The sequence below is a fragment of the Lycium barbarum genome, chromosome 10, assembly GCF_019175385.1.
Source record: "Lycium barbarum isolate Lr01 chromosome 10, ASM1917538v2, whole genome shotgun sequence".
NCBI classification, from domain to species: domain Eukaryota; kingdom Viridiplantae; phylum Streptophyta; class Magnoliopsida; order Solanales; family Solanaceae; genus Lycium; species Lycium barbarum.
In genome coordinates, this window is record NC_083346.1 from 51,615,880 (window position 1) to 51,636,857 (window position 20,978).

Sequence of the window (20,978 nt, forward strand, 5' to 3'; positions counted from 1 at the left end):
TCCCATAACATAACAAAGGCATGAAATCCTTACCTTTCCTTCAAGTTCTTCACTTGCCACTAGAGTTGTCCTCTTGCCAAGATAATTGTACCAAGTTGTAGAGAATCTTGCACTTAGTAATAATCCCACAAGAAATGGATTTTTGAACCAAGGATTTAGCTCCAAGAATTTTTTTTCCTTTTCTTTCCTTTCTTTCTCTCTTGGCCGAAATGCTCTCTTTCTTTTTCTCTTGTTCTTTTTGTTCTTGTTCTCTCTTGAATCTTCTATGGATATAGATGACTTGGTCATCTTATATTAATTCATCACATGAATTAATTAAGGTGGGCTTGGGCCATATGCACATGGCCGGCCACCTTTTATAATTGGGCCTCAATTTTTTCTTGAATTATTTGAGCCCAATTCATTAGAAATCTTATTTTGTAATTCCCGAAACAAATTTCCAAAATTCCAATTTTTGCCCTTGGCCTCCTTTCGTGATTCCACACCAATGTATTCTTAGCCGACACATTCATACCAAGTAAGGTCCAAATATGGCCTCATTCATTACAAGCCAAGTTATCTCGAATTTTTTTCAAATATGCAAAAATGTCGGATGTAACATGTTCGAATAAAAAAAGGCATTGCAAAGGGTAGTCAAAATTTATTGTTACAAGGAAATGAGGGAGTATAGGGTTGATGATTCAACCAGAAAAATATGGAGACTAGTTTGTAGACGATAGTATCAACATTGTCAATGGATGCTTCGGGGAATTGTTAAGCCCGATAGTATATGGGTTATCACAAAATTCCACAAACGTCACACTTGTGATATGGGAGAGAATCGAGCAGATCATTTTAATTTAGATATAAATATGATTGCTCAAGTGCTACTTAAAGACGTTGCCGAAACCCCAAGGTAACCTATTCGACCTAGTTCATTATAATTATTACATCAATTAAATTATCATTGCTAAGTGTTGTTTGTAAACTTGTACAGGATCCCCATCAAAGATTGCATTAGAAACGTTAAGATAGTATATCATAAAACAATAAGCAAGAGAAAGGGATATCTTGGGCGTAGGCGTGCGTTTGAGATGATTTATAGGAATTGGTATGGCTCTTTCCAGACGTTGCCGAGGTATATGGCAGCTCTACAAAAATTCAATGATGGAACAGTTGTAGAGTGGACGCTTCTGTCCGGTAATATTTTCAACTATGTGTTTTGGACAACCAAACCATGTATTGATGGTTTTACTCACTGCCGGCCAGTCATATCCATAGATGGCACGCATGTATATGGTGTATACGACATCAAGCTATCGATTGCAGTAGGAATGGATGCCAATGGGTCGATATTCCCTCATGCTTTCGTAATTGCCGTTAACGAGAGCAACGAGACATGGGGGATGTTTTGGACACATTTGAGGTAGCATATTATTAAGGATCGTATGGGCATACGCGTGCAATCTGATCGACATCAAGGCATATTGCACAATATGTCTACTTTGGAGGGATGGCAGCCTCCCTTTACTTACCATCGCTATTGTTTAAGGCCCATTAAGGCAAATTTTGAAATGAAGTTTGGAAACGGCGCACTCGACAAATTGATGTGGGCTGTTGCGATGGAGCATCAACAAAAAAAATGGCTTGTGAGGATGGAGACGATCAAGGCAATGAGTCCAGAAGCATATATTTGGTTGAAGAAAATCAAAGTTGAAAAATGGACATTACATGCTGATGAAGGCAGGAGATGGGGGATGCTTACAACAAACAGCTCGGAGTCATTGAATGGTTTGCTAAAATCTGCTGGGGGACTACCCGTTACTGCAATGGTAAGAATGACTTTCATGCAAGTTTGTAGAGCAGTTTGTGACAAGAACAAAGCAAGCCAGAGCCATATTAGCATAGGGTGGGAGATGGATGCCAAAACCTTCAAAAATGACAGAGCATCACAGGAAAAAATGTGAGCTGCACAAGATGACCGAGTATAGCCTGGTTGAACGTATGTATGAAGTCAAAACAGGTTATTACGAGGGTAAGGGATGAAACTTACATACCGTTTATGAGGGCACAAGAACGTGTAGTTTTGGTAAGTGGCAAACATACCACATGCCGTGTTCTCATGCCGTCAAGTGTTTCGAGTCAATGGGAAAAACGGTATCAAGTTATATGGCATCGGAATACAGCGTCAAAAGTTACGCTAAAGCATATGCCGGCCACTTTTACCACTTGGTGATCAAGCTTATTGGCCAAACAAACCATTTTCAATGGTTGCTAACAAGGAGTATCAGTAAAATTTGGGTTAACGGACGAACTCGGATTCACAATCCAATGGATGTCAATGATAGGACATACTCTCGTAGGTGCTTTATGTGTAAGAAGTTTGGCCATGATAAGCGTTTGTGTAGCCTACGAGGCCGTGGTGGTGCAAGTACGTCTCGTAGTAGAAGAGCCTCTCGTACTTGATGTATTGTTTTAAATATTTTGTTATTGAAAATAATGATGTATTATTTGGTTATTGCAATGAATTATTTTGAACTCTCGTATTTGATGAATTATTTTTTAATATAATATTTTTATTTGTACATTCGAAAAAAAGTAATGCCTTGACTAAAAAATAAAACACTTAAAACAAAATCTTATAAAATAAAAGACTTAAACCTAAAGAACAAGATTCAAACAAACAAAACTTACTTTGGAGCACTTTACAATCCCTAAAAACGACGATCCAAACCTTTAGGTAAACTTGATGTAATGAGCCGACATTATTGCCCGCAAAAAAAGATATCAAGTTCTATATAAAATATTAATATTTCGGAGTTTTGAATCATGACTAATCTTTGATCAAAATATAAAAAAACGTGAATTTGAGAGCATTAAAATTGTGTAAAAAATATACCTATTGCACACTAATTTAATGCGCAATAAGACTAAACTGTAAAATACCTTCCACGCTAAGGGTTGCTATAGCTTTGGAGTCCGCAACTTAAATGACCCAAAAAGTAACAAAAGCTACCAAAATACCCTAGTAAAAAAAAAAGTGACGGAAGGGTATTGTTAATCCACTTATAAATAATACAAGGATATTTTGAGCAAAAATTTAAACACAGGGTAAAATTGTCTCATTTCAATTAGTTCAAGGGCAAAATTTGCCCTTTAAATGTTAGGAAGTAGTTAAAGGTAGTTAGCTTTTTACTTTATATACACGTGTATAGCTCTTATTAAAAAGACATCATTCTTCTTACATACAGATTTTCATTTCCTGCATTTTTAGTTTCAGATCTTTTTCAATGGAGATTTTAATAAGGACGGTAACATATAGAAAGGGTGGTGGAAATTGAAAAGGGGAAAAATGTACATTCACCATAGGGATGATAAACAACAGGTGACAAAACTTCCATCAAGAATCCAAAAGAGTACACTGCCAAAAATGTGCACAATCTTCTAGCTTCTAGAGGACAAACATTTTTTCTGCAAAGAAAGCACATTACATATATATTGACCAGCTTCTACACATTATCATTGGCATCTCTTTCTGAATCTTCAGCCTTCTTTCCAGCAGCCAAACGCTCCGCTGCCAATCTTTCTTCAAGTGCTCTCGCACCTCTTTCCCTGCATTATATAAGTGAACCATATGTAAAACCTATGAGGTTAACAATAAACTAGATGAATTTTCGTACAGTAACATGATAAATTACCCTACCAGCTGTAATATACAATATCAGCATGCAAGACAAAAAGCAAAAGAATCACAACAAATATGAAACTATCCTTCACTAACCGATCTTATGTCAAATGGATTGGAATAAACGTTCCTAATTTCTCACAAATCACATGTGCGACAAAATTCCTTTTATAGGAGCTCCAGTTAAAATGGAAAGTGACAATCACTTGTCCATGCATCCAAAACAACTCATTCATTGGTTGGTGAGGGTTCGCACTGACAGAATAAAATCTATTTGACCATGTCATACAATACGAAACGTGTGTTAAGTATCGAACTAACAATTATTTGTCAACTATAAAAATAAGAGAAAACGCATTAAGGCTTTGTGAGAGAGGAGAGAGAAAGAGAGAGCGACGGAGAGATATTTTCAGAGTGGAGGTAAAAAAAGGTGAGCCAACCAGTTCTGGAATCAAGTCAAAGGATCCGACCCACTTCGCCAACCGAATTAATTAAATAAGTGGGGCTAATCCCAAATACAAAGAAAGAGAAATAACATCTGGGCTAAGGGCTAAAGCTGGCACTGCTATAACCTGCAGCATGGTTATCTCCAAGCCCAACAATCAAATAATAAATATTAGAAATTCTCAAATAAAATATGAAGCATAGTTTTATCATCTAGGGCTAACTGCACACAGGATAGCACTCTTCTATGACCAAGTCCAAAATTAAGTACAAGATGTTAATATTTTAGATACGGACAATCATCAAATAGATGTTAGAAACTCTTCCTTGCGACAAAAACATAGAAATAGAAAATAAAATGTTACTAATACAATTCATGACAAGACAGCCTGGAATTCTTAGTTAAGACAGCCTGGAATTCTTAGTTAACATATTACCAGATCTTTCTCATAAATGACCAGAGCATGAATGCATGGCTGCTTAGAGAAGTGCTTGATTAATTAATACACAGTTGTGCATCGAAATGATGACTTTATCTTCAAGGGAATTTGCTAAGAGTCTGTGATTACATTGAATGCCGTGTGGTACTGCATCTGGCACCCAAGTTAATCTATCTTCTTTAGTATATGGGAAAAACAATTAATACATGTTCAAACACATACAGCCAATGAAAAAGAAATGAATTTTCTAGAATGTGAGCATATATTAACCATGATCAACTCAGCTCTGTCACATTTTGTAAACCACTGGCAAGATTTAGTACAAAAATTTGTCACTATACCTCCTCCTCGATGCTTCAATGGGATCAGAACCAGGCAATGTGGAACCACCTAGAGTATAGCCCCTTTCCTCGTTAGAAATCTCAGATCTTCTACCACAAAGCATCCGTTCAAATATTGTTGCAATTGGATCAATTACTGGTCTGCATTACAGACAATGAGAAGTCATTGTGGGAACACTGAGAACACAGACTAATTAAGAATAATTAGTCCATAGCAAGAGGGAAAATTGGAAAGTACCTGAAAAATTCAGGGAAGAAAGAAGAGAAGGCAAATTCATCACTTGGATCACCCTTTAGTTTTGTCTCTGGTTTCTTCTGCCAGTATCTTAGGTAGATCCAGCCAAAATATGTCCCAAATACTATTGTTGGAAGGTATGATACTGAATCTGCCGTGAAAAAACTTACAGCAATTGAGAACAACAATGCAAGGGAAGGCAACCACTGCAAAGAGCTCAAATAGCAATCACAAGTGATGTTATTAGTGTCTGGAGATGCCTCTCAAAATCAGTTGGTAATTCCAGTGCTTGTACCTTCGCTTTCAGTTTCAAAATAGATAACTCTTGGTCGGGCAAGATTTGCTTGACGCCAACAAAGAAACCAGAAAGAACTCCTTGGAAGCCGGAAATAGGCATATAGCTAACAAATAAGATCGGCAGAACCGTAAAATCAGAAGTTATGCAATACTTCCATTAAAGATAGAAAATAGTAAAGCATCCACAATTGTGCTTGTGCAGAGACAAAGCAGGGAATCCCTAAGTAGAAGACAACAAGAAACAAAATAAGCAGGTCTAATTCCTAAGAAAACTACTGAGTCACTAACTCCATCCTAAGCTAATAAAATAATAACCTGAGTAACCAGGCAATCAAAGTAATTCACTGATAGTATTAAATCCATGCAACTTACAGGTAGATTTCCAGTCTTGTTATGTAGTACAATGATATGGCTGTGATGAAAACAAAGAGAGATGTCAAAAAGTTGACAATAAAGATGAACTTCAAGAATTCCCTGGAACCCCAGATGGGCTCAAGCAGCTTCCCCAGGAAAAGAAGTCCGATGGAGCTGATGATTGCCTGGACATAATTGGTAATGTCAAGGAGAATGATACAAGGAATAATGTTGAAGATATAATTAAGTAAATAAAAGTTTATTCTCTATAACAGCCTAAACTTTTAGATGACATAGTCACACATTTGAACGTGGTTTCAAACCAACAGAGGTCCTAGGTTCAAGTCTCACCACCACCAATTATTGAAAAGAACTTCCAAGTGCTTGGCCAGAATAAGAATCAGGCCCGCACGTGAAGTGAAGGGGCGTGCAGAAGACATAATTATTTTTAAAAGTGCATGTTCTCTCTTAAGAGCTTAAACTTTTAAATAAGATGATCACACACTTCAAGAAATATTTTAAAAAAAAAAAATTGTTAAAAGCGTGAGCCTTGGGCTTCTCTTTAAGGCAGCTATGAAATGCAAACTAGAACCAAGAATCAGTTAACGCCAAATAAGCATACCCCATACACTGTTTGTTCGGTGTAACCAGCTGTTATAAGATTCCATGCAAATGGAATAGTCCTGCAATAAACACAAAAGAACACACTTTAGAAACAGTTCAAGTGATTCAACTGTTTTCCCAGATTCCAACAGTATACATCATGTCCTAGTAGTATAGGGTGCAGCTAGTCACAAGTTTTGAGAAATCTCCCAGTTCTACTAATACAGAATTACAGAGCACAAATGACCATTCTCAGTGAACTCATCAAATATCCCTTTCCAATAATTAGGTGGTCAAGGCTGGATCCGCTGAGTATAGTCTCGCTATTAGAACAAGTTTCACACAATATTATGTCCAAGCATATACGAGAAAGGGGATAATTGTTTCTGAAGAAAGGGGATAATTGTTTCTGATTTTATGTAAAAGTTACTCTGCACCACCAGATCTCCCATCGAAAATATTTTCTTTTTATAATCTCCTGTCAAAAATATTAGATAAAGCAGAACTTCAAGCTCTGACTTGACATGCATACGGCGCGCACACACTTTGTTTGATTGTTCTATATTATATTTGACATAAGAAAAAAAAAATGATAAAATGACAAAAATGGTCTCTTATGTTAGGGGGTAGGTCTCAAATAGTCCCATGAATATACTCTTGAGCAGTTTGTCCTTTAAGTTTGCCAAAAGTAAGCATTTTTTGTCTCTGTCACATTCGGAGGTGCAGTTTCTGCTATTTTTATTTCTGGTGTATGATACAATTTTTGAGGTAGTGTTTCTACTATTTTTGGTCTATTTCCAATATCTAGTGCACTTTTTGGTGCTGCAATTTCTGAGATTTGATGGGGTTTTCCTAGTGTTTCTGATCAAATATTCTTTAAAAAACCGAAAAATCCCCGAGAGCCAGTGGTGCAAGGTTCAAAACTTGGTGGATAATGGATCTGCCTCTCTACCCTTTCGTACTCAAATACCAGGGTTTTATCTGACATGGTTTGAACTTGTAACGTGCACTTGACCTACACATCATGCATTGTATTCTTACCATCAGACTAAAACCCTTGGGCCAAATCCTTTTTTTATCTTATCCATTAAATCTAACCATCAAAGTGTGTTAAATATTTGACTGGGACTAAAATTGATCACTTTTCACAAACTAAAAAGACCAAAAATTATGAGGAGTATATTTAACAGACTATTTTAAACCTACCCCAAACATAAGGAATCATTTTTGTCATTTTTTTTTTTTGCTTTTGTGATTAGCAACATGCAATTGACATAAAATATTGATGTAAATCCCATGAATTAAGAAGTTTAAGCGGCAAAAGTGAAAATCTATATACTACAACAATAACAACCATGCCTCCGTCCCCAGCAAGTTGCTTTGGCTATATGAATCCTCAAAATGAAATATTCTCTTTGCGATCTCACAATAATAGCTACTTTTACTTTTAATAAAGAGTTCGCCCTCATCCCCACATTATTTAATGAAGGGAATCTACAACTTTGATAAACCATTAAAAAAGGAGGGCCGGGTAAAAAGGAAAAAGAAAAGTTAAAAGAAAAGCCAGGTGTATCAAGATTTCAGAGGAAAGTTTTTCAAAACCATATCCCGGCAAAATTCCCAAGGAAATGAGAAGAGCCATTAATAATCAAAAGTTGGGCGTCAAGCCTTTTGCAAGAATGGAGTACGTGTCAGTTCCGGAAACAAGCTTGTGCTTCTTTCTCAAGTAGGGTGTGTGTATATTTGAAGAAGTTCATTTAGATATCCAGACTACAAGACAGGTCAGCTTAATTCTTCCTTACTTCATGACATTTATTGATGACCATTCTCGCGGCTATGTTACTTTCAATAAAAAGTAGATCGGAGTTATTTCTATCCTCCAACTTTCTTGTGCTAACATTCTTTTGATAAGTAACAATGATCTTTATTAATGATAAAACACTAAGTGCATATAACATAGTTACAGATTGTGCAGGTCCCCAATAATGTCTGAAGTGGGTGTTTAAGTGAGGTGATACCAGACATTTTGCTAGGATTGATACTCAGGGAGGTGGAGGTGGAGTGGTGGCTATGGTAGTGAAGATGGGAGATATTCCAGCGACGGCGGCGTAGGTGGTTATTTCCGAACTAGGGAAGAAAGTCATTTTGCGCGAAAATGTCCCAACAGTAATCGTTGATGTTTGATAAAAAAACAAAGAGGGGAAATGTGTATTTTCACAGTTGCGCTTTGTTTTCTATGCCTTAATCTTTTTCTCGGTCATTTTTTTTTTTCATTTTGAATTTTTAAAGGGGTGAACCATTTGATGTTCTTGACTTATCATTGCATATGGTCGCCTTTTCCTTTCCAAGTATGATTAGGATATGGCTCCCCGCTTTGTTACTGCCTTCGAGTAGTAGTAGTGGTTACTGATTAGTGTTTCAGCTTGAAGCTTTTCGAAATGTGCACTTTTGACATGTGTACGTACATGTTTGAAAGATTTATCAAATATCAAAAATGAAATGGCAGTGGAGCTTCAATATGTGCACCTCACAGTACTGGCGTCAGGAAGTACATTGATCTTATTGGAGCAAGTTTGCTGAAAATTCAGGATTTCTTCTAGGAAATTGTAGGATTAAGGTTTTGGGAAGATGCTTGGTTGGGATACTCACCTTTAATATGTCAGTTTCCAGGTTGGGATCTTTTCTTCAGAAGGAACATCAATGATTGGGAGTTAGAAAGGATGAGGGTTTTTTTTTTTTTTTTGACAAATGCTTGGCAATACTATTTCAGTCATCAAAAGCCTAACTCTGTTCTTAGGAAGTGTCATTCTGGTGGATGTTTCTCAGTAAAATCATGCAACATGTCGTTGATTTCTAAGAACACAAGCTTCTGGCTATAGAAGAAAATTTGGTACAACAAGGCTCCCTTAAAGTGTCTTTTTATTCTTGATTTGTGCCTAAGGAGGCTTGTGACTAACCTTCAGAAAAGAGGATTTCGACTTTGTAGTCGCTGTTCTCTTTGCGAGGTGCAACCGAAGATGTTTATCACATTTTTCTTCACTGTAAGGTTAGAGTCAAATTATGGAGCATGATTTTGCCCCCCATCTTGGGCGTATGCTAGACCACCAAATTCCATATTGGATTTTCTCAACTGCTGTAATAGCGAAACATCTCAGTAAGAAGGCTTCTAGATCTGGAATGCTATTCCTCATGTTATTTGGGAAACAATTTGGGCAGAAAGGAATAGTAGAATTTTCAAAGGCAAAATAGAAATATTCTTAGCCTTAAACATAGATCACTTTTTTTGTGAGCCTTTGGTGAAATCTGGTCTTTATACATTAGATGCTTAAAGCCCCAACATATCTTACCATTTTTCTGCTCTTTTTGCCTTTGCTAACACAACATATGTCCCTCTTTCTCTCCAAGATAGGCCCGTTTCATTGGTCTCTTAATCAAGAATATAAAAGATGCCTTCTTGCATGAATAACTTGTTGAAAAAGTCAATATAGAGCAACCATCATGTTTTGTTGCTACGAGGAACCTGAATAACTATGACGACTGAGCCAATCCCTTTATGGTCCTAAAGATTTTAAAGCTATAATTTGGTCTTAACACTATTGTCCAACAGATTTGACATGCTTCAAAGTAAAGCATCTTATACAGTGTTCTACAAAAAATAAAATTATCATCTTAAACATATTTTATTGATAGTTTATGTTCATGACATTGTTAAGGTAAGGCTGAATACCTAGACGGCCCCCCACACTTGTCCGATATTTTCATTTAAGCACTTGAACCTAGAGTTGTACCTATTAAACATTTGATGTTAGTTAAAAATGTACCAATTAAACACACTATGTTGACAAGGGACAGTGTAAAGTCCTATTTTTTTTTTTTACTTTTTTTCTATCTCCATCAACTTTAATTTGCGGCCATCATTTCCACCACTTCTGCTACCTCCACCACCATTGTAGCCACTGCATCCATCACCGTACAGACCAGCCCCCAAACAGATCCCTTCAAATCTGCCGCCACAGTACACTCTTCGTAAAAGAAAATCCAATAGTTCTTCTATCACAGTCTCTGGTAATACCCAACGACCTAAATCACAGCTTACTTGATTCCACATCTCCCATAAAACGAAGTAAACCAAATTGCACAGGTTTTCTTTTGTTAGAAACTTGATAAATTTGATAGAAAATGTTGCTTTATGTCTAATGTTATGTGTTGACTTAGTTTCTTGGAATAACCATAAACTTAGGGAAAAAAAAATTAAAAAGGACATTCCCCAAGAACTTTTCTCTTTCCTACTCCCTAGGAAGGAGGAACACCCCTTTCCCGGCAGCTTTTCAGCCGGAAATAGCCCTTTCTTTCTTTTGCCTTCCCTGAGCTAACACCTTCTGTGATAGTTTTATTCCTTTTCTTTCTTATCCTACAGTCAGATCAGCTTTCTTTGTCCAATGGAGGAAAATAGGATTTATTTCAATGCAGGCTTCAAATCGTTTGACATTACCAGATGGTCAGTTGGCAGAGACACCTGGTTTGAGTGGGTTGAGAGAAGTCGTAACATGATGAGAAGATCAACTATGAGTATGACGGGTATGAGATGGGTATGCTCTATTCTAAAAGAAGGCTCCAAGGATGGCAAAAATGTGATCAGAAGGTGGAAATCCAAGGAGCATTTATCTGAAATCTTTTGTACGAGGAAAGCAAATGAGCATGGAAGATATATGAGCATTCTCTTGCTGCATGGAATGGAGAGATCAATCATTATAATCCCAGAACTGGCTTTAATGCAGGTTGGACAGAGATAGCATTGAAGATAGAAAGGTTCATTCAATGCCCCAACCAACTGAAGATTGCAGAACCACCAAGATTCACCAACAAAGAATACCCTTATGTCAGAGCAGTAAGGGAGAGTAAATGGCATTCTAATACTCTTAGAGAATCAACAGTCTATCTCACAGTCTCTTGGGGTTAGGGACACCGGAATCTTGAAGAGATGCATTGTCGGATCTTTTTCTGAAGGAGAAACAGAGGTTCCCACTCTATCGGACATCAGGAGGTGGGTTGTGGTTACATGGAAAGCGGTTTTTGGGATAAATATCCACGAGATGGCCAACAATATTGTACCGACCAGCCCTTTTCCGCGCCTGTCGGGATTTTAGGCCCGTGACAATATGTTCCTATTTGAGTTCCCCAACAGGAACATGGCTGAACAAGTCATTCAGAAAGAATGGAGGTGGAAGGAGACTAAATTGAAGCTCCAGTGGTGGAACCCAACAGTTGGATGCGCACCATCGAATCGAGTCCCAAAAACCACATGGATCAGAGCACTTGGGGTACCTCTCCATCTATGGTCCCAAAGGGTTTTCGTTGAAATTGGGAATAACTGCGGTGGATGGGTTTCTACTGAAGAAGAGACTAATTTGAAAAATCATATGAAGTGGGCGAGAATTCAAATTTCAGGTGACGGTCGGAATTGTCCTAGTGAAGTTACTATAGAAAGAGATGGCATCAAATTCTATATTCCAATATGGGTGGAGCAGAGTGTTCGATTTGAAATTGCTTCGCCGGCGAATGGAAAGAGGTTGCTGGAATCTGACAAGCCCATCGAAGAAACCAGTGGTCTGAAGGAGGACTCGGACCAGCAGTTAAAAGCAAAGTCCAATTCAGAAAAAGGACAGAAGAGCAGGCCTATCACTGCTGATACACAGTGGGATCACATGGGGTATGCAGATACAGCTGGAATATTTTTAAATAAAGGTCTGGGGCCACATGACAGGGAGATGGCCTTTCCTTCACAATCTCCTTATTATTATTTGGGCCACCACAGAACTAGGCCCAAAAATAATAAGTGGTCTGGGCTTGATAGTGCAGCACATGTTATTTTTAATGACATTAATGGGCTGCAGACTGAAAACAAGTTCGATCCTTTATCTATAGAAACTATAATTTCCCAGTCGATTTCTTCAGAACCAGTAGCACCGACACTTAAAGCTATGTCAATTCATGAAGAAACAGTAAGCTATGGGGGGAAAAGACTCAGACATAGGCGTAGAAGACTTGCAGATGAAGAAAACTATTGAGAACATGGTGGTGAACCTTATTGCAGATAATTCTGAGATAGAGAAGCAAGCACCAAAAGAGCAACTTGCCACAGTGATCAGGCAAGGTAATTCAGAAATTGAAGAATGGGTATTAGAAGATGCAGAACCTATTCAACAAGACATGAGTTTAATGTTGCATAAGGAGGAGATGAATACTACATGGGTGAAGCAAAACATGATTAAACTGGGGAAAATTTTTGGGGTTGATTTCAAGGGGCATGAGGAGGAAGCAGTGGAACTACTGATGCAAATAGACCGGCCAGAAAATTGGAGGCAGTGTCTGTGTCAAAGAGGACTAGATTCAAGGGGACTCAGGAGCTCAAGGGACTTATTTCTTTTGATGTAAAGTACAAGAGTGATAGGAAGAGAGATAAGGGGGAAGGAGGAAGCCGATCTAAATGAAGTTAAAACTGGTGTCATGGAATGTAAGGGGGCTGAACAATAGGGATAAGAGAAGATTTGTGAAGAGCCTTATACAAGACTGGTATGCTGATATCATATGTTTACAAGAATCTAAACTGGAAGGGGAGGTTAAAGAGATTATCAAAGATCTTTGGGGAGGTAGATGGGTAAAATTTGCTTGTCTAGAGGCTAGTGGCACTAGAGGGGGAATTTTGATGTTATGGGACAGTAGAGTGTGGAAAGGGGAGACTTTGGAGATTGGTGCATATACTTTATCTTGCAAGTTTGTGGCACTCCTTCAAGATTTGGAATGTTATATAACTGGAGTATACGCGCCAAACAGTAGAGCAGAGAGGGAACATGTGTGGGATGAAATTGGGGCAGTTCGGGGTCTAATGGAGGGGCCTTGGGCTGTTTGTGGTGATTTTAATGTTACAAGATTTCCTTCTGAAAAAATGAATTGCAGAAGAAGAACCCCTGCCATGGAAGAATTCTCAGATTTTATAGAAGATATGGAATTGTTAGATCCCCAGCTGGAAGGAGGGTGTTACACATGGTACAAGGGTGACAATTGTAGAATAGCATCCAGAATTGATAGGGTGTTAATTTCTAAAGAATGGGATGACAAGTTCAGAAATATCAAGCAGTCACTGTTGCAAAGACTGGAATCTGATCACTTTCCAGTCTCACTTCAGTGTGGAGTGTGGGAATACAACAAGTCTTACTTCAAATTTGAAAACTGGTGGTTGAACACTGAAGGGTTTGTGGAAAGAATCAGGGATTGGTGGAATTCTTTTGTCTTCGAAGGCAAACCTGATTACATTATGGCTTGCAAGTTCAAAGCTTTAAAAGCCAAGCTGAAAGAATGGAGTAGAACAAGCCAGGGAAACTTGGGATCACAAAAAACACATATTTTGAGTCAACTAGCAACTCTAGATGTTGTCCTGGAGAATAGAGTGTTGACAGAAGATGAATCGATACTGAAAGCATCGCTGTTGATGGATTATGAGGAGTATTTAAAAAATGAGGAAATAGCTTGGAGGCAAAGATCAAGGGCTCTTTGGCTCAAAGAAGGGGATAGGAACACCAGCTTCTTTCATAAGGTGGCCAATGCACATAAGAGAAGTAACAACATTGATCAATTGATGATTCAAGAAGAAACTGTGGAGGGTCCAGAAAGAATTAAAGGGGAAATTATTGATTTCTATGAGAGGTTGTACACTGAATCAATTGGTTGGAGACCTTCATACAATCCTTTCAACTGTCCAGTGATCAATGAGGAAGAAAAAGTTGCTTTACAGGGAGAATTTGATGAACAAGAGGTGTTTTCATGTCTGAAAATGTGTGCCATGGACAAAGCTCCTGGCCCTGATGGGTACACAATGGGCTTTTTGATCAAATGTTGGGAAATTCTGAAGCCAGATATCATGGCCACTTTTAACAACTTTCACTCTCAGGGAGTTTTTGAGAAAAGCTACAATGCAACTTACATAGCCCTAATTCCAAAGAAAACAGGTGCCAAGGAGCTGAGAGATTTCAGACCCATCAGTCTTATAGGTAGTGTCTATAACTAATTTCTAAGGTGTTAACAGAAAGATTGAAAAGAGTTATAGACAAGCTGGTGGATGTTCAACAGATGGCATTCATTAAAGATAGACAAATAATGGATGCAATTCTAATTGCCAATGAAGCAGTGGACTCAAGAATCAAACAAGGCAAGCCAGGAATCTTATGCAAATTAGACATTGAAAAGGCATATGATCATGTCAACTGGGAATTTTTGCTGAAGGTGCTCTCATGTATGGGTTTTGGAGAAAAATGGATCAAGTGGATTAGATTCTGCATTTCAACTGTCAGATTCTCAGTTCTTATCAATGGCTCTCCTGAAGGTTTTTTCCCCGCACATAGAGGGTTGAGACAGGGGGATCCTTTGTCTCCTTTTTTGGTTATACTGGTCATGGAGGGCTTGAATAACATGATCAAAATGGCAAGAACAAATGACTGGATCAAAGGTTTTGAGGTTGCCACAAGTGCAAATGTAAATGCCAACTTGGAAATCACTCATCTACAGTATGCAGATGACACCCTGATCTTTTGTGATGCTGATGAAGAGCAACTGAAGATTTTGAGAGTAATTCTGGTACTGTTTGAAGGGATTTCTGGGTTACACATTAATTAGAGAAAGAGTCACATATATCCAATTAATGGTGTGAATAATATGGAGGAATTGACCAGGATTTTAGGTGGAGAAGTAGGGGAACTGCCAACTACTTACTTGGGCATGCCTTTAGGAGCCAAATCAAAGTCCTTGAATATCTGGAACCCTGTGATTGAAAAATGTGAGAAGAAGCTATCCAGGTGGAAGTCACAATATATATCTCTAGGGGGCAGAGTCACACTTATAAATTCAGTTTTGGATGCACTCCCTACCTATATGAAGTCTGTTTTTCCCATCCCTGTTGGAGTGATTGAAAGACTAGACAAGGTCAGGAGGGACTTTCTCTGGAAGGGTGATCAAGATAAAAAGGTTTTCCATTTAGTCAAGTGGGCTAATGTTCTACTGGGGAAGAAGCAGGGAGGACTAGGTACCAGGAATTTAAGGCTGCAGAGCAAAGCTTTAAGACTTAAATGGCTATGGAGGTACTCACATACACCTCAACCATACTGGGAAAGAATGATCAAAGCAAAATATGGGGAAGAAAACAAGTGGATGACCAAGGAGGTGCACACTCCTTATGGTGTCGGTCTGTGGAGATCCATCAGAGCTCTTTGGCCTTTCCTGTGGAACCATTCCACCATTAAGGTGAGTAATGGCCACAAAACTTCTTTTTGGGAGGACAAATTGTTGGGAAACACTAGTCTAAAGGAATTATTTCCTGTCATTCATGGGCTGGCAGTAAACCAACACAAGAAAGTCGCTGAGATATGGGACAATCATGGATGGAACATTCAGTTCAGGAGAAACTTCAATGACTGGGAAATCAACACATTGACAGAGTTTTTCAAGCTACTAGAAGAGTTTAAAGGCACACAAGAAGGTGCAGATAAATTGTGGTGGAAAGAAGACAGCAAAGGCATTTACAAAGTGAGCACAGCATACAAATTTTTGAACCAGAGTTTGACAGAGTTTTTCAGGCTACTAGAAGAGTTTAAAGGCACACAAGAAGGTGCAGATAAATTGTGGTGGAAAGAAGACAGCAAAGGCATTTACAAAGTGAGCACAGCATACAAATTTTTGAACCAGAGTAACCAGCAGGTGCAACTTTGGCCTTGGAAGCACATTTGGAAAGTGAAGGTACCATTCAAAGTTGCATGTTTCACATGGTTGTTGGCAAGGGAAGCAGTACTAACTCAAGAAAACCTAAAAAAGAGAAAATTCTCTCTTTGTTCCAGATGTTACTTGTGTGGTGAAGAGGGTGAGACAGTCAACCATCTATTTTTACATTGTCGGATCACAATACAGCTTTGGAGGATCTTTGTGAATCTCAAGGGCATTGTCTGGATAATGCCAAATAGGATTACTAATCTACTCCATATTTGGGAGGAGGCAGGAATAGGAGCCTCAGACAGAGATAGATGGAGGATTGTCCCAACTTGCATTTGGTGGACAATATGGAAAGAGAGAAATTCACGGTGCTTTGAAGACAGTAGTAGTGATGTACAAAAGATCAAGCTAAATTGTGTCAAACTTTTTTGTTTTTGGTGCAAACAGATTTACCTTGAGGAGACTGAATCCATAATTGAAATCCTAGGCTCTTGTTAGATTTTCAAAGTTTTGGATCAGTTATCTCACTTTTGCTGTAAATATGGTTCCAGTGCAATCTATGCACTGATCAAGTCAATACATACCAATGTTACATTTTCAAAAAAAAAAAGATTCCACATCTCCCATATCTCCTTTCACCTCCCTTCAAAACAAGCTCGTATTCTCCACTTTTCTCCATTTTTACACCACTGCACCTTTAACAAATTCCATTACTCTCAGTTCTTACATTGAAAATAGATGGGTCAGAAAATAATTTGAGGAGGCACTTAAGGGTGTGGCCTAGTGGTCAATGAAGTGGGTTGAGCACCATGAGGTCTCAAGTTCAAATCCCAGCAGAGACAAAACACTAGGTGATTTCTTTCCATCTGTTCTACCCTTGGTGGACAGAGTTACCTAGTACCTGTTGCTGGTGAGAGGTGAGAGGTATCCCGTGGAATTAGTCGAGGTGCGCGCAAGCTGGTCCGACAACCACGGTTATCAAAAATAATAATAATAATTTGAGGGGATCTAGATGAAATAACATAATAGTGAAAAAGACAAATGACACAGAAATGTATATCTTGCATTTCCGAAGTAATAGGAATGTTGCATAAGAGGGAAAAGTAATCGGCATAGAAGTTTGACCAAACATATACATATTATTACTAGAATGAACCAAAATCTGGAGTCAGAAATCAAACCAGGAAGTAAATCGGGGGTTGGGGAAGAGGAAGATGAAGGGAGGGGTGGAGAAAAGTTGTTAGTTTTTTCTTTTTTGTTTTACTCCCTCTGTCCCAAAAAGATTGTCCTCCTTTCCTTTTTAGTCTGTCCCAAAAAGATTGTCACATTTTTATATTTAGAAACAATTTAACTTTATGAGATGATTTACAACCACACAAATATCTAAGACTTGTTTTGGACCACACATTTCAAAAGTCTTCCTTTATTTCTTAAACTTTGTGCCAAGTCAAAGGAAGACAATCTTTTTGGGACAGAGGGAGTAATAGTTTTTTCTTTTTTGTTTTAACTGCTGATGTGTCTTTTTCTGATTTGTTACACTGCCACCTCGTAGTGTTTGAACCTCACGCTTCAAGCATTTTAGATTGCTATAGAAAATGTATTCAATAGACATAGTTTAACTCGAGTTCAAGTGTTTAATAGGTACAGTCCGAAATTCAGGTGTCCAAAAAGGAAAACCCAGGCAAGTTTGAGGGGCCGTCCATCAGTGGCGGATGCAAACCTCTGGACCCAGTACTTTGAACGTGGAACATAAATTTATGTTCACTAAAATGGCAGCAATAGTAAGTCTAAACCCATAGTTTTACAATTACAATGGGTTCAATACTAAGAATCTTAAAAATTGAACCCATAAAATTTAAATCCTGGATCCGCATCTGCCATTCATGTATTCAGCCTTAAGGTAATGCATGGATCATGAAAAACAAGGAGTAACCTATACTTAGGTCCAAATTTTGCTTTTCTTAAAGAGGTATTCAGAAGATCACCTTAAATTTCATAGCTCGCCAAGCAAGTCGTTCTCTAGTATTTTGAAAGAAGTTTTTTTTTTTTTCTAATGAGGACCATTTCAGAAAAGGATATGAGCATCAGTAGACAAATGTATTACTCCCTTTATCCCAATTTATGTTATACTTTTCGTTTTTTGAGATTCAAACGGCATGAACTTTGACCAACATTTTAAGATGTATTTTCTCACCAAATTGATATGAGAAAAGTTGCAACTGATAGTACCTTTCCAGTGGTTTTCAAATATATAAATTTTAATCTTAAAATATTGAGTTAATCTAATCCAATTTAGCTTCAAATTTTAGTCAAATTGACTCTCGAAAAGCAAAAAGTATCACATAAATTGGAACGGAGAGAGTAAATAGATCAGTGCATGATCTATGAGGTTGAGGTAAAAATCAAGCATTTACAGATACAGAAACTACATCAAAGAAAACCCAATTGGAAATGGCATATAAAGTTGCTAATTCAAATTCTAAAATCCCGTGATCCAACCAAATAAGACAATAAATAGTAATTAAAGAGAGAGAGATTAGTTACTTGGCAGGGATGAGAGCAAGATAGGAAAGAGAAGAAGGAAGAATGTGAACAACCATGTGACCTCCAACAAGCACTACTGCAAGACCCTTGCATAGCCGAGTGAACCCCGTATACATATTCATACCTGCCTCCTGCCCTATTGGTTTCAAACCACAACAATCAAATCTCAGATCTGAGTAGTTATAATTGGGATCATAATAAGCATATGCAAACCAAACTTACAAGTAATCACACACAGCTGTAATGGGAGATGGGTTTGGTTGCCTCTGTTAGAAGATGGACTTAAAAATGCTGTATTTGTGGTTTTCTTTTTCTTTTTCTTTTTCTTTTTCTTTTTCTTTTTCACCTGTCTATTTAGTATAGTTAGATTGGGGATTAATGCGAAAGGAATCGCAAGAAACAACGATTTCCTTGGATAATAACTAGTGATAATTTCTGTGCTACTCCTTCCGTTCATTTTTAGTCGTTCTGTATTAACTTGGTACGCCGATCTACAAATAAAATGATAATTTTAGTATATAATCCTTAATTATTATTAAATCATCTAATAATTGAAATCAATCAGACATACTTGAAAAATTGTGTAGCCACTAATAATTCCTTAAAGTTTTCAACTCACTAATCAATAATAAGGGTAAAATAGATATGAAATGGTAAATTATATTTTGATTTTTAAAACTAAACAAGTAAAATTGGATGAAGAGAGTACACCACTAGCAATGCTATAAAATGTGAAGGACTCGAGAACGGCTAACCGCCTAACCCCAATATTAGACTAACTTAAATGCTAGCAATGAACCTATCATCCGAATATGGGAAGCATTTATAAAAGGAATTTTTACATGTTGTAGCTAACATGTAAGAGTATTTAAGTATAATAATTACATTTTAAATTAATTACGCAACATAGCTATATTATGTTTCTGAATTACCTATCATAGCTAATACAATAAAACACTGTTAAAACACAATAAGCCTCACTGCTCCCAGCTCAAATAAAGAGCTGGAGTTAAGAATAGTCTAGCAAAGCAGAAAAACACAACGGAGAACCGGAACCAATTCTTCTCCAACCACCTCTGTTCGAAGCGAACTTGAGTTGTTAGTTTCCTCGTTGCACTCTTTTTTCTGTAAATGAAACCCTAATGCCTTTCTCCAATAATTTTGTAGGACAAAATACTAATTGCTAATTGTGCTGCAATGCGTTCTGTAATTGCACTTTGATATTTTTTCATAATTATTTGCTTCCCATATCCGTTTATGGTAGATACCAATTACCAAATCGAAATCGAAATTTTTTATACCGCGATTTGGGTATCATCGTATTTGATACGATATTTGGTATGCATTTTTAAAAAATTTGATATTCGATACGACATTCAGTATTCATAAAGAAAATATCAAAATATCGAATACCATACTGAAGTATATAATTACATATACAATTCATATATCTTAGTATTATAATACTAACAAATATATAAACTAGTATTATTAGAAAACTAATCTATATATTATTAAAAACAAGATAGTTTTAGGACAAAAAGTGGTTAGATTAGTTATAAATTAGTTACAATTTTAAATTTTAAATTTGAAATGAAGATGGTTAAGTTAATTTATTTATTATCACCTCTAAAGGACGATGGTCGGGCATATTGTTTTCATCTTCCGATCACAAAGCGCTGCACGATGGATTAGTTTATGGAGGTACTAAGTATAAAACATTTCAAATAAAAATTAGTGCAAGTTAGTGGGCAGTTTCCCGTAGAAATAGGAATTTAGAGGATAAAATAAGAAAAAACCCCAAAAAATTAACTAACCCTAAACCAATTCGAAAGCCCCCACCCACGTCTAATTAACTTCCCATTTTCCTCATTCATGGTCACATACAATCACTCCCACGAATCACACATACGATTACACATGACAAACATATAGTACACTTTTTCCGGCGAATTCAGTTCTATAGCGCACAAGTTCCACTACTGCAGAAGATTTATCTGTTACATGTAAAGAACTGGTTTTCTCCTTCATCAGATGGATGAGAAAAGTTTGGAAATTGAGGAAACAAGTCCAGCACATGGAGAAAATCAGAGGGGAGATAAGGCTAAAACAGAAGTGCAAAAAGTTAAAAAGAAGAAAAAGTCTCTTAAAGAAGCTGTGAGGTGGAAAAGCGTGCAGTTTGTCACGTAAGTAGAGCACATCTTGGCTGTTATTAGATGTTGGAATTATAGGTGAATCTCGAGCATACTTTTATCTTTATTATAGTGGTTGATTGTAGATGTCATATTAATTATCTCCTA

At 37.4% G+C, this 20,978-nt stretch overlaps 2 protein-coding genes across 2 annotated transcripts; one reads left to right on the forward strand and one right to left on the reverse strand.

The window, feature by feature from the left end:
* Positions 1-851: 851 nt before the first annotated feature.
* LOC132612991 (uncharacterized) lies at positions 852-1,409 on the forward strand. Its single transcript, XM_060327053.1, has 2 exons — positions 852-895; positions 977-1,409. The coding sequence occupies exons 1-2, from the start codon at positions 852-854 to the stop codon at positions 1,407-1,409; spliced, it is 477 nt and encodes a 158-aa protein (XP_060183036.1).
* A 1,887-nt stretch (positions 1,410-3,296) lies between these two features.
* LOC132613704 (rhomboid-like protein 19) lies at positions 3,297-19,150 on the reverse strand. The gene is made up of 8 exons (XM_060327885.1): positions 18,901-19,150; positions 18,679-18,814; positions 6,398-6,458; positions 5,794-5,960; positions 5,420-5,525; positions 5,128-5,330; positions 4,890-5,030; positions 3,297-3,591 (listed from the first exon to the last, which is right to left on the reverse strand). Exons 1-8 carry the CDS (start codon positions 19,133-19,135, stop codon positions 3,489-3,491), a joined length of 1,152 nt encoding a protein of 383 aa, XP_060183868.1. The 5' UTR covers positions 19,136-19,150; the 3' UTR covers positions 3,297-3,488.
* Positions 19,151-20,978: the final 1,828 nt, after the last annotated feature.

Excerpts from the sequence above, each read along its gene's own strand:
- LOC132612991 (XM_060327053.1), top strand. The coding sequence starts at position 852 with ATGATTGCTCAAGTGCTACTTAAAGACGTTGCCGAAACCCCAAG. Across the intron at positions 896-976 it reads GACGTTGCCGAAACCCCAAG|GATCCCCATCAAAGATTGCA; the intron begins GTAACCTATTCG and ends AAACTTGTACAG.
- LOC132613704 (XM_060327885.1), bottom strand. The coding sequence starts at position 19,135 with ATGAACGGAAGGAGTAGCACAGAAATTATCACTAGTTATTATCCAAGG. Across the intron at positions 5,961-6,397 it reads CCGAACAAACAGTGTATGGG|GCAATCATCAGCTCCATCGG; the intron begins GTATGCTTATTT and ends AATTATGTCCAG. Across the intron at positions 5,031-5,127 it reads TTCTTCCCTGAATTTTTCAG|ACCAGTAATTGATCCAATTG; the intron begins GTACTTTCCAAT and ends TCTGTAATGCAG.